The sequence below is a fragment of the Seriola dumerili genome, unplaced genomic scaffold (genome assembly GCF_002260705.1).
Source record: "Seriola dumerili isolate Sdu_G_001 unplaced genomic scaffold, Sdu_1.0 BDQW01000138.1, whole genome shotgun sequence".
Classification (NCBI taxonomy): Eukaryota; Metazoa; Chordata; class Actinopteri; order Carangiformes; family Carangidae; genus Seriola; species Seriola dumerili.
This window is the reverse complement of record NW_019174393.1, coordinates 16,173,157-16,185,464: the sequence shown is the minus strand read 5'-3', so window position 1 is coordinate 16,185,464 and position 12,308 is coordinate 16,173,157. Positions and strand designations below refer to the sequence as shown.

At 38.9% G+C, this 12,308-nt stretch overlaps 2 protein-coding genes across 3 annotated transcripts; one reads left to right on the top strand and one right to left on the bottom strand.

The window, feature by feature from the left end:
- Positions 1-251: 251 nt before the first annotated feature.
- On the bottom strand, positions 252-5,161 carry fgfr1op2 (FGFR1 oncogene partner 2). Of its 2 annotated transcripts, none has more exons than XM_022749529.1 (6): positions 4,893-5,161; positions 3,674-3,810; positions 3,222-3,339; positions 2,756-2,898; positions 2,476-2,589; positions 252-732 (listed from the first exon to the last, which is right to left on the bottom strand). In XM_022749529.1, exons 1-6 carry the CDS (start codon positions 4,915-4,917, stop codon positions 595-597), a joined length of 675 nt encoding a protein of 224 aa, XP_022605250.1. In that variant the 5' UTR covers positions 4,918-5,161; the 3' UTR covers positions 252-594. The 2 variants fall into 2 exon arrangements, with proteins under 2 accessions (XP_022605250.1, XP_022605251.1); XM_022749530.1 differs by lacking the exon at positions 4,893-5,161 and adding an exon at positions 4,535-4,847.
- An 83-nt stretch (positions 5,162-5,244) lies between these two features.
- Positions 5,245-11,039, top strand: med21 (mediator complex subunit 21). Its single transcript, XM_022749548.1, has 4 exons — positions 5,245-5,288; positions 5,621-5,735; positions 6,818-6,918; positions 9,981-11,039. The coding sequence occupies exons 1-4, from the start codon at positions 5,247-5,249 to the stop codon at positions 10,158-10,160; spliced, it is 438 nt and encodes a 145-aa protein (XP_022605269.1). The 5' UTR covers positions 5,245-5,246; the 3' UTR covers positions 10,161-11,039.
- Positions 11,040-12,308: the final 1,269 nt, after the last annotated feature.

Sequence of the window (12,308 nt, the reverse complement as noted above, 5' to 3'; positions counted from 1 at the left end):
GATTTTGAACACGACTCTTCACCAGAAGGGGTAGTTGGATGTTGCAGCATATCCTGTGTGTTGGATACTGTTTCTATTCCTGCTTTTAAAATGCGGTCGACAATATGTAACAATAACATGAGCGGTGAAAGTGAGAAGTTCTGAACTTGCACAAGCCACCCAAAGAAAACCAGAGACATGGGAATCTGTGTTGTGTCAGACATTTGAAAGCAAAATTACATCCATATAAACTCAGAAGAGACAATTCTGTGTTTGCAGATTTATTAACTCAAGCCCTTCTTTTACTCATTCACTCTTTAAAACCTTGCAGGCACCACAGGTTCATGCATGCTGGCAAATACACAACATAACAGAAGTACCACCAAAAAAAGAAAAAAAACATAAGAAAGATGGGTACACACTGCTTGTGTCTGAATCACCAGACGGGGATGCAACTCTGTAGCATCATGCTGTAAAAGCACCTGGAGGAGGTGGGGGACCACTGGAAGAGTCTTTAGGGTGAAAGGTGAAGTGGTATGTGGCAACAGACTATACATACTGTACACAGTAGTGGCAGCAGTTGAGGGGGGAAGGGGTCGGGCAGTGACCTGGGCTCTAACTTTTTCGTAAGCTGACGTCAGCACTGGTCAGCAACGGCGACAGGGACGTGCTCTCTGATGCATCTTCTCTCTTAAGAACGAGGAATGCCTCGCGACTGATTCCCAGCAGCTCTCGAAGTCCACTGTTCTCCAGCTAAAAAGGCACACACAGAAATATACAGCCATGAATTTAGATGAAACAATACCACCACCACTACTGCAAAATCTATCACACCTAGTGTTGCACATTGGCGGATCCAAATCAGTTGCATTACTAAATATACCACAAGCTTGGCACAGATTTGGATGTAAAATTGTGTGTTTCGTTGTCTCTCTAATCACTCTGGGTCCAATAGTTTCACTTAACTATTTTCAAGTTGCAGCTGTATCATCTACTAACAGCGGATGATAGATGAAATGGCTGAATGTGCATTTTGTTTTCCCACATACAGTAAATATGATGTGCACATACATCCTTTAAAGCATCACTAATTAATATCTGGCTCTGATAAACCCACTGTGCACTACTGGCTGACCACCACACAGCAGACAGACAGAGTTAGCAACTAGCTGGTGAACATAGTGGAGCACTGAGCAGCTCAAGAGCCCGACATGTCCCTCAGAGGTTTATGGACAAGACAAGAGCTAGAGGGGGAGAGTGAATATTGGACCAGGTACTCAAAGTGCTCAATGTCTGCTGACATAGGGTGTTTTGGGAGTTTAATCATCAGACATCACCCAATTTGTGTCCAAGTGACGCGCTAATCCATGGACCCCCCCCTCTGGATGCACAGCCACCACGAGGCCTTTTCAGCAGCCTCCAGAATGTTTTTGTGGCTCTTCTGCACTGAAGTCCCTTTACTCCAAAGAGTTAGAGAGTTTGCTGTAATGAATGGCACGCAAAGCCCCGGCTCTCCAGCCACTGCTTCAGCACTTTGTAACAACATCTGCGTATTTGGCCCTTTTGCGCTCGTTGGGTTCTTCAATCTGGCCTTCCCAAAGGACAGTTAGTTCCTGCTCTGTAGACTCCGATGTTAACACCATATCTGGGCAGAACAAAGTGGTTGCAATGTTTTCTGGAAACTTGAACTGCCTTCCTAGGTCAACTTGGAGCTGCCAGTCCAGTACTCTGATGTTGTGCCTTCTCTTCAGATCTGATAATGATGATGGACTGTTTGGGTCACGCCCTCTGGCAGCAACTGAACTGAACACACACTGTAGTGTTTGCCATTGCCGTTATGCAGGTTGGCTGGGTTTGAGGGGATGTCATAGACTGATTGGATGACAAACTTTATACGGAATGGTTCGGCTCTCCAGAGCTCTGTCCAGGTGATATATGTATATGTGTTTTGACAGCTTGTTCCACTGCCCCAGATCAGCCAAAAATAATGACTAATTTAACAATTTAAGTAACATCTAAGAATCAGCATTTTTTTTAAATGTATCTCAAATTAGTGAAGAAGCTTAATATTGGTCTGTTTACATGTTGTGTTTACACATCATGGATGTAACAAACCTTTACCAGCATCACAAAACATAGGTCATACGTCCTTTCAAAGGATGACTGAATACTCCAAATGTTATCTGAAGTGCAAGCTGCAGTATTACAAGTCAGGCCACGACAAGCATGCATATTATGCGTCCAAGTATTTTGCATGTTGAAAACACAACTATTTCCTTGACTTTGAAACATCGGCAGAAATCAGTGGACCAGATGAAAACACATTTCCTTCTCCAGAGAGTTTGATTTGAATTATTACATTATGCAAAAGCCTGTGGCTGTTTTGGATTTGGAAGTTTTGATTTTGCACCGCTGTGCACAGACAAAGGTCATCAGAGTTTTATTTAGATGACTAGGATCTTGTGTATTTGGAATTGTTGGAACATTTGTTTTTACCTCTAGCTGTTTAATCCTCTCCTCGTCTTCACATATCCGCCCCTCGTCCACCTCTATCGCCTTCCTCATCACAGAGGCCATCTCATTTATTTTGTCTATGTGTGCCTGCATTTCCTATAAAAGAAAAAAGGTAAAAATAAATACATCAATAAAAGATCAGGTGTGCTTCTGAATTGAGAGTACATGTAGCGGAAAAGATTTTGTACAGTTCACAATCAACTGATAAAAATTGAATAACTGAGGTATCCAAAATTATCAGCATCAGCTGGTCCTTACTAACCGTGGTGTGCTGCTCCTTCAGCTGGGTCACGATGGCGGGGTCGTCCCTCTTGCTGGCCATGAGGAGCCTGAACACCTGCTCCCTGTATTTGGTCATGATGAGCTCTAACGCAGACTGGTGTTCCTCCAGCGATGTTCGTAGCTCTGCAGGAAGAATAAACAGAGATTTGGTTTGTGTAGGAAGCAACACTCAAAAAAGCTTCTTGTCCCCTTGCTGTGATTAGCAACCACACCTCTCATATTTTACAAAAACACAGTAGGGACCACCGTGACTCTGGACTACAAAGCAGCCCAATCATCCAACAAAAACATGACAAATTAACTGTGATGTTTAAGTGAAGAACATGTGAGTTTATATCAGGCTAAACTTTGTATAGATACCAACATTCGCAGCCCATTGGAAATCAAAGCTTTGAATTTCCATGGAAAATATTCAGCCACATGAACACAAAATTCCACACAGCGACCTTTGTTTTCTTGCTGGAGCTCTCTGATCTGACGGTTTTCCTGCTGGATTCCAAGCACCAGACTGGAACGAGGCCGATGTCGTGCAACCTGGTTCAGTCCATCGATCTCCTCCTGGTACTGTAAACAAGAAACAACCAAATCAACTCCCAATTAACTACTGAAAGGTTTCAGTGTAAAACGTTAAGAAATATCATAATTGGAAAACAGTGCTGGACCTGGCTCATTGTTAAAAACATTTTTGAATAGTTTTATTATTGCTGGTTTTTGAAATAAAAATATATATAAAAAAGAAAAAAAAGCTTCTTAAAAGTGATTAACCTCACTGTCTAATTCTAATTTTATCCAATAGGTTTCACTCTATCCATTGTTAGCATTTAATCATTTTGTATGAAGGCATCTATAAAATTAACATTCACATCTACTTAACACCAATCCTCATGTGACATCTTACCTGTTTCATCGCATCCACTCGCTTGTTGAGGGATGTTGTCTGTTCTATTAACATCTCAGCGGCGTTGTCATGGTTACGAAGCCTTTCCACTAATGATTTGGCATCTGCCAAGACCTTCTCTAAGGTGCAGTTCATGCCTGAGAAAATACAAGTCATGATTATGAGGAACTATAACAGTTTAATGAAAACAGGGTTTTTATAGAGAAGAGCGGGTTCCTTAATGTTGCCATTTAGAGATGGGATATATGTTAATTTAACAAATACCAAGATAGCCCATAGACCAATCAATTTAATTATGTATAAATAAAATCTTAAATTGTGTCATAAAAGCTGGGGTAGTGTGTTCTCTTTCCTTCTGTTTCAATAAACACTTCTGATGATTGGTTCAAAATCCACATACATATCTTGTGAAGCCTGAATATGATCCAACACAGTGATATTTAGTCTCTGCAAGCCTGTAATCATTGGTTCAAAATCCATATACATATCTTGTGAAGCCTGAATATGATCAAACACAGTGATATTTAGTCCCAGCAAGCTTGCCCTCACGATTACCCTTTATAAGATGTACTTTCCACTTTAATCAGGTTTATAGTCGGGTAATAAACTGGGCTAGATAATGGAAACAGTGTGCCTCATCAATCTATTCCTTACACCACTTTCTGACCTCACGTAACGAGTGACACTAATAGATACTGAAGCTCCCAATGTGTACATCTGTAGATAGTGTCCAGTTAGTCAGTGAAAGTCAATGAAACTAACATGAAATGCTCAGAACAATCACCAAAATGAAGTAAAAAGAAATTAATTATCAGAGAGCTAGCCAAAAACATAATTTATGCTACTGAGCTGGTTACTAACCTTGTCACACCTTGGATGACAGCTGCTGTGTCAGCTAATTCGCTCAGGCTAACATTACCGTGTTGTAAGTGATATATTTAGTTACTGTCGCGCCATATTTGTATGAACTACAGCAAACGTAAAGACAATTAGACACTCGGTGTTACTGGTTCAGTTAACCGACTAGGAGTAACATTAGGTTACCAGCCGCAAACATAAATCTTTGCTAACTTATTAGCAAACTTACTAACCACAATAATGCTGTTATACAAATCCACTTAAGGCCTATATTACAAACGTGTTGGTCTAAATGATCGACTGCCATCCAAAATAGTTATAATCAACGTTAGTTAATTAATTAAAGAATAAATAGCTGTACCTGGAGAGCTCAAAGTGCAAGACATTTGAACTTAGCTAGCCCGTTGCTTCCTGTTGATGTTTGGTAGCTAACATTAGCTATAGGCTAACCTTAGTACCCATCAAGGAGCAACAAAAAGAGGTAGAAGCCCTGATGCAGCTCTATACTCTTTTAAAAATCAATGAATTAATAGCAAATATGAACTCATTGAATTGAACACTCCCTCTTCAGAGAGTCTTGAGGTGAACTGGCTACGGCTAATCAAAACGATAATAAGCCAACCAAAGCTTCCAAATACCGTCAAATTCTGCGAGATTTTATGCTCAGGACACTCTCGCGATAATATCAGCGATCTTTCGTTAAATCACAGAAAACATGGCGGACAGACTAACGCAGCTTCAAGACGCTGTCAATTCGGTAAGGCAAATTTTGGAGTTTTAAAACAAAAGCGTAGTTAAATAGCCAGTGACTTGCATAACAAACTTGACTGGTTATATATTATGAAGGTAGAAGGTACTCTGAAGCAGTATCCTCAATATTTCAGCAATCTGTTAACATTGCTACATCACCGGGTAGCTAACAACCGGGGGCCTGTATAACGAAATAAGTTCAGCTTCAGGTTGTATTGGACACTGAAACATTTGTTCGGCAGAATTACAAAGCAACAAGCGTGTGGCTGACTGTCAGTGTCAACAGCTAGCTTCCTTGAATGAAACTGCAATCCACTAATGGTGTTGTTTTGTGTCCAGCTTGCAGATCAGTTTTGTAATGCCATCGGCGTCCTACAACAATGTGCGCCTCCTGCCTCTTTCAGTAACATCCAGACGGCTATCAACAAAGATCAGCCCGCAAACCCTACCGAAGGTGCTCTATTCCTTCTTTCTTTCCTATTATGCCCTTTCTTTTTCATTTACTTATCTATCTTCTCGTTTAATACATGTTTCTTCTCAATCTTATTAAATTGATGGGCTCTTGGCAGAAATAAGTAGTTCATAATGAGATAAAATATACTGTTTCCTTGTCAGTCAAACTATGAATATGTAACAACACACTTTGAGAACATACAGTTTATCTTTAGCTCTTTTTTTTTTTTTTACTTTCTGCGTAATAAAAATGCACAGTTGAAGTCAGAATGTTACATACACTTAAGTTGAATTAAAACTAATTTTCTAACCACCCCATAGATTTCATGCTATCAGACTATGGTTTGGGCAAGTCCATAAGGGCATCTATTTTGTGTATGACACAAGTAATTTTTCCAACAATTGTTTACAGACAGATTGTTTCACTCTTAATTCACCATTTCACAACTCCAGTGGGTCAGAAGTTTACATATACTCAGTTGGCGGTGCATTGGAAAGCTTGGAAAAATCCAGAAAATTATGTCATGGCTTCCGAAGCTTCTAATTGGCATCATCTGAGTTAATTGGAGGTGTACCTGTGGAAGTATTTTAAGACCTACCTTCAAATTCAGTCCCTCTTTAATTGACGTCATGGAAAAATCGATAGATATCAGCCAAGATCTTGATCAAGTCTGGTCCCACTTTCCAAATGCCTGAATTATCCCCATTCATCTGTACAAACAATAATACACAAGTATAAAACATGCAGGTGTCACCACTCAGGAAGGAGACTTATTTTGTCTGCTAGAGTCATACCCATTAAAAGAATATAATATATATCTTTTCTCTCAGAATTTCACTTTCTTCTACATCAGTATTTTCCATTTTTGGCTTTTAATATTACACCTTTTACTGGTTGCTAAAGACTTACAGAATATATGAAAAAATTATTACATATTTTTTAAAATTAAATTAGGAGTAAATGATATTTCGCTCTGCTATGCTTCGCTTGTATCTCGTGTTGATTGACATTAAATAAAGTTTCCCTTGTACCGTGTATTTAGATTGAACTCTTTTTTTTGTTTGTTTTTAATATGTGTCCAGAATATGCCCAGCTGTTTGCAGCCCTGATAGCCAGAACAGCCAAAGATGTGGATGTACTAATCGACTCTCTGCCCAGTGAGGAGTCCACAGCTGCTCTGCAGGTCAGCACACACAAGCATCTTTCTGACAGTCCTTTATATCCTAATTTTTCCTTAGAAGTCACTATAGCAGTGTGACTGAATAGGATCCATTAATCTTCTTATGGAAATCTTATGGAAATGTTTCTGTCTGGGAGAGCCAGGTTTAAATGCCCAGAAGCCTGTACTTATGCAGAAGAACACATCAAAGCCCAGTTAGTATTTTCAGCTTTCAGCCAGTAGAGGGAGCCAAGGGAATGCACGGACAGCTGCGATTTACACTAACGGCTTCCAACTCTAAAAAAGCAGAGTGACGTCTCAGGCTGTTTTCAGGCTGTCGTTTAGGTTACTATTTATAAGTAGCCTAGATGCTGCTAACATAAACAACAATAAAACTTTTTTTTAATCACAGAAATATACACCTAAATAATTGAGTTTAATATATGCTGTATATTTATATTCTCCTCCCCAAATCCTATTGAAACTCTTACAGAATAATTGTTCATACTGTAGTTAAAGGTCTGTCTAAGACTATGTAAGTTTTTCAGGGTCAGCGATTTTACTGTGATCCCTTTCCTGAAAATAGAAGGACATATTAGGTCAAACTCAAATGATCCCTATGCAGTAACAGGATAAATAATAATGCAAGTCATATGAGTGAGTGGCTGATTAATATCTGGAACAATTCTCAGTATAGCTGAATTAAATTAACAGCTAAGTATGACTTCCCATGTTTTTTAACCATACTTTTGTCACTGGATTCTAAGCTTACTATATTACATTATTTGAGCTTTGGAATAATAACAACTTCACTCAAAAAACCCTTTCCTTAATGTTTGCTATGTTCCCATCACCACCTGCCTCAGTTTAGAGAAAAGTGACAAGATTAATTTGGTAAACTTCAGAATGTGAGAGGAAATATCAACACTATTGCTGTTTTTCTAGTTTGTCTCTTGAAAGTAAAAAACCATATAAGGATACGGCCCATGGATATCAGTTCACTAAAGAAGCACTTGATGTGTGAAGCTCTTTCCAGCAGATAGTTCTTTATTATTTATAATTCATTCCCAATGGGAAATTGCAGCCAAGTGTGACTGTTGAAAATTACTGAGTGAATCTGTGTATACACACAACATGGTGTGGTGTGATACAGTATCTTGATTGTTTATAACACTTCATAAGGGATCCAGTTAATTTATGATGTCAGTGCAACCAATTTAGCTCACCAGTCCAATAGGTCTGTTTGACCTCAGAGATTTTACCTTGTGAAGCATTTAATAAATGAAAGTTTTTAGCTGCAGAGCCACATCCCAACAGACTCACAGTGCACACCTGGGAGTCACTTTCTTTACTTCTGTTTCATGGTCGGTCATCTCTATCAACCATAACTAAAACTAACGGGCAGCTTCATCAAGTGGCATTGTGATTTTCTTCACAGCCTGACATACAGCTGTTGATTAACAGTAAAAGACAGAATAAAAAAACAGCCATAAACATGCAGAAACAGAAAATGTAACCTTAATGAATCACAAACATTCTCTCCTTTTACAGTCGTATCCAAATGTTTGGGCACCGTGAGGCAAATTGCAGATTTTGTTGATTTGATTAAGTGAAAAGTTAGTACAACCCCTGCAGCAAACTGACATTAAAATGAGGGTTTCTTGGAATCTTAATGCACTGTGACTTTTTTTCATGAACGTAAGAAATAGAAGAAAAAAAAACACTAATTGTGTCATGTGCAAAAAGTTTGGGCAGCTTTCTACTTTTAAAGTCTCAGAACTTCATTAACTCATTAGGACTTGTAAGGCAGGACAAGAATTGTCATAGGGACAGTCAGCAGTCAACTCTTCAGACCTTGTGGTAACAATCAACAACATGAGCTCTTCGAAGCAACTGACTTAGGGTCTGAAATTGAAACTAACTGATGCTACAAAGCAGGTTAGACTATAAAGAGACATCAAAGAGCTTCCAGCTTTTAAATTTCCACTGTCTGAAATGTCATTAAGAGTGAAGGTGAACTGTGGAAGTCAAGACAAGATCTGGAAGACTTGAGAAAACCTTCAGATAAAACTGCAGGTCTGCTGGACAGAGAACCAAAACAAAACATACGTTTGACTGTAAAGGAGCTGCAGGAGGGCTCAGCGGTGGTGCGCTGTTTCACTGTGGAGTGCTGATGCACCAACAGGCTCAACATGAAAGAGTCAGAATCAGAAGGGAAACTTACATGTGACTTCATTAGAAAAGTCAAAAGTAAAGTCTGTCTGCAAAGCAACATCTGGATAAGCCAGATGTTGCTTTGGAAATGAGTGTTGTAAGACAAATGAGCTGAGCTCTTTGACCACAATTACTAAAGGTCTGTTTGGAGGAGAAATGGAGTAGCATTTGATGAACACAACACTTTGCCAACTGTTAAATGTGAGGGTGGAAATATTCTTTGGGGCTGTGTGGTTGCCAGTGGTATGGAAAACATTGTACAGACAGAGGGAAGAATGAATTCCACTGAATATCAGCAAATTCTGGATAAAAAAGTCATGCACTCAGTCAAGAGAGGGAAACTGAAAAGAGGAATGAGACTAGTACTACCATGAACTGCTACAGCAAATACGAGCTGAAGCTTTTGGGATGGCCCTCAGTGAAGTCAAGGGCGCAGATTTTCAAATCAATCAAATAAAAAGTGCATTAACATTTGAAGAAAGGCTCATGTTAATGTCTGTTTCCTGCAAAGTTGGAACTACTTCATATGTACAAAATACATATTGTATATATGTACAGTAATTGTTTAATTCAGCTTTTGGCCACACTAACACTTCCTTTTGGTGTAAATATAAATCAGAGATTTTGCGGTTGAAAGACTTCATTGTTTGGCAATTCATAATGTATGTTGCCATTGGTGAGGGATGCAGTTATTGTCCCATCTTCATCAGGCGAGTCAGAGGTTAGTGACCCTTTGACATGAATAATGAAGCTTCAGGACAAGTGTGTGAGGGCTGAAACTCGGGGCTTGTTCGCACCACAACCTGATCTGCAAAAATTCCTAAAAAAAAAAAAAAGTACCGTGAATGTGACCTGCTGTGACCTCTCGTCAGGCGGCCAGTCTGCGGCAGCTGGAAGAGGAGAACCACGACGCAGCAGCTCGTCTGGAGGACGTGGTTTACCGTGGCGATATGCTGCTGGAGAAGATCCAGAGCGCTCTGGCTGACATAGCCCAGTCTCAGCTCCGCACCCGCAACGGAGCTCCGAGTCAGCCTTCACCCGCCGAATCCTGACCCCACAACATACATATTATACTACTGGACAGTTTCACTCTCACCAACTGCCACTCTCAAAACACACAAACACGGGCTGAGTCTGTCTGAATATGTGTCCATACGTGTGTGTGGAGAATACGAGACGCTGACCAAATTTGGGTGGTTGAGACAAACAGCCTTCTTGTGATTTCTCTGTAAATTTCTAATGAGATTTGGCCTGAAACACAACTGGAGAGGAGAAAAAGAAGAAGTCTTCACATGCACATAGTCCTTATTTTTGCCTTTTTCTTGAGTTTGGAAAAATGCTTCCTCCTGGTCTAAAACAGTCTGTCAGGTTTGTATGTTTTCTGTACAATCTGTGCTGTATATTGAGTTGAGTCAGATCTCAATCTGTTTTTGTAGATATTTATGAATGAAATGATCAGATTTCTCATTTTGGCTGCTTTAAAAAGTTAAATCACTCTTTTTCTTTAACTGTCTATAACCAAGTAATTTTTCCTTTTTTTTTTTTTCTTTTTTTTTTTATAAATAAAGCTTCAACAAACTTTTTGGGGATTTAATTTGTTGAAACACAAGTACATCAGTGTGATATTTATCGTCATGTCAGCTTTTCTCTAGTTGTTGAAATTCTGTTGAAATGACCTCACTCTTTCAGCATGACCACACTTCTACTTTTCTGACTGTCACTGTAGACACGAGCATCTGTGAAACAACTGAAATATAGCATGTGATGGATGACAGCATAACTTCTATATTAGCTATATTTAAACACCGGAGATGTCTGGTGGAAACATTTTATCCGCAAAATGTTAACTTTTTAAGGAACAAAATTCTGGTGTTAGGATATTTCATTACATTTGAGAGGATTTCGTAAGCAAGATAGTATGGGGCGGGAGGGGGGGGGGGGGGTTACAAACTGCTGAGTGGGTTAAATAGGGAAGAGAGCTGCTGATGACTTGAAGATATACTTAATGGGAATTCAATTGTCAGTATGAGAAATAAGAAAATTCCCTGCTGGCAAAAAAGATAACTTTGTTCTTCTTCTTTAAACACTGGCACTTAAATTGCATAATCTACCCAAATAATGTATTTTATGAAATAAAGAGCTCTCATCTTTTTTTTAAGATAAAGATGAAAGAAAATATTTTTATGTATGTTTTTATGCGTGTGATTTAAAAAAAAAACATCGAACACTTAACTGATTGATTGTTGTTTTTTAATCTGGTAAAATAGCCTCAACAAAATAAAAAAATCTGATAAAGATAAAAATCATTTTAACTTAATATCTGAAAATCACCATAACTGTGTAGTCATGTGGTCCACTTTTGATTTCATTAAAACTGTCGCTCAGTGGTCTGAGTGTTTCAGACTGAACTTTGTGAAGCGTAGGCTGCGGGCCAGAGAGTTTATAGCCCAAATCTAAATATAGGTGCTGTGTCACAGCTCAGTGGGCCCCATTGATGTGAGAAATGTGAGAAATATAAAAACAGCCTTGTCCGCTAGACACCACACCCAGATGTGTTAGCAGAGTACACCCACCTCTCTGTATGTTGACATCATGGCTCTAACAGTGAAAACACTCAGCCTGTCCAAATAAGGAAATTTGTGGCAGAGAAAGTTCACCTACCAACCTGTGCAGCAGTAGTAGTAGTAATCAAGTTAATGTGCCGCTGCATCCAGTTCTTTCTCATATAGACACAAGTCTGCAAGGAAAAGCCAGATAAGGCGAGCACATTTCTAAGAACCCTTGCTGGGATTATTGGAGGAAATAAGTCATTATTCTTTGGAATTTCTACATTGAAATAGTATTGAAATGTAAAAACATTATCTGCAGTTTCTAACTTTATTTAATGTATTTTGGCCACAGCTGCAGTCATTTTGAAACACCAAAGATTTCAGATCTTGCCTTAATAGAAATATTTGTTATTGCGGTCTTTCTGTAGCACTGATTTTATTGTTGTCTTATCACATTTTATGGTGTTTTTATCTCTTATATTGCCACTTGGCTAAAGTTACTCAATAACATGTCCATGGGGTATAGATTAGTTTTTCTTTCACATTTATATAATGGTGAAATATTAATATAAAATAATTCATATAGTTTTCATTTTATTTTGGCGGATTTCTCTTGGTCAGCTCTATCAATAAACATCCTACAATTTGTAT

What these genes read in the sequence shown, in the direction of transcription:
- fgfr1op2 (XM_022749529.1), bottom strand. Translation starts at nt 4,917, where the DNA reads ATGTCTTGCACTTTGAGCTCTCCAG. An exon ending in TTGCACTTTGAGCTCTCCAG is followed by an intron (nt 3,811 to 4,892) that starts GTACAGCTATTT and finishes GTATTTTCTCAG; the next exon opens with GCATGAACTGCACCTTAGAG. An exon ending in TGAAGGAGCAGCACACCACG is followed by an intron (nt 2,590 to 2,755) that starts GTTAGTAAGGAC and finishes TTTCTTTTATAG; the next exon opens with GAAATGCAGGCACACATAGA.
- med21 (XM_022749548.1), top strand. Translation starts at nt 5,247, where the DNA reads ATGGCGGACAGACTAACGCAGCTTCAAGACGCTGTCAATTCG. An exon ending in GCCCGCAAACCCTACCGAAG is followed by an intron (nt 5,736 to 6,817) that starts GTGCTCTATTCC and finishes ATATGTGTCCAG; the next exon opens with AATATGCCCAGCTGTTTGCA. An exon ending in AGTCCACAGCTGCTCTGCAG is followed by an intron (nt 6,919 to 9,980) that starts GTCAGCACACAC and finishes ACCTCTCGTCAG; the next exon opens with GCGGCCAGTCTGCGGCAGCT.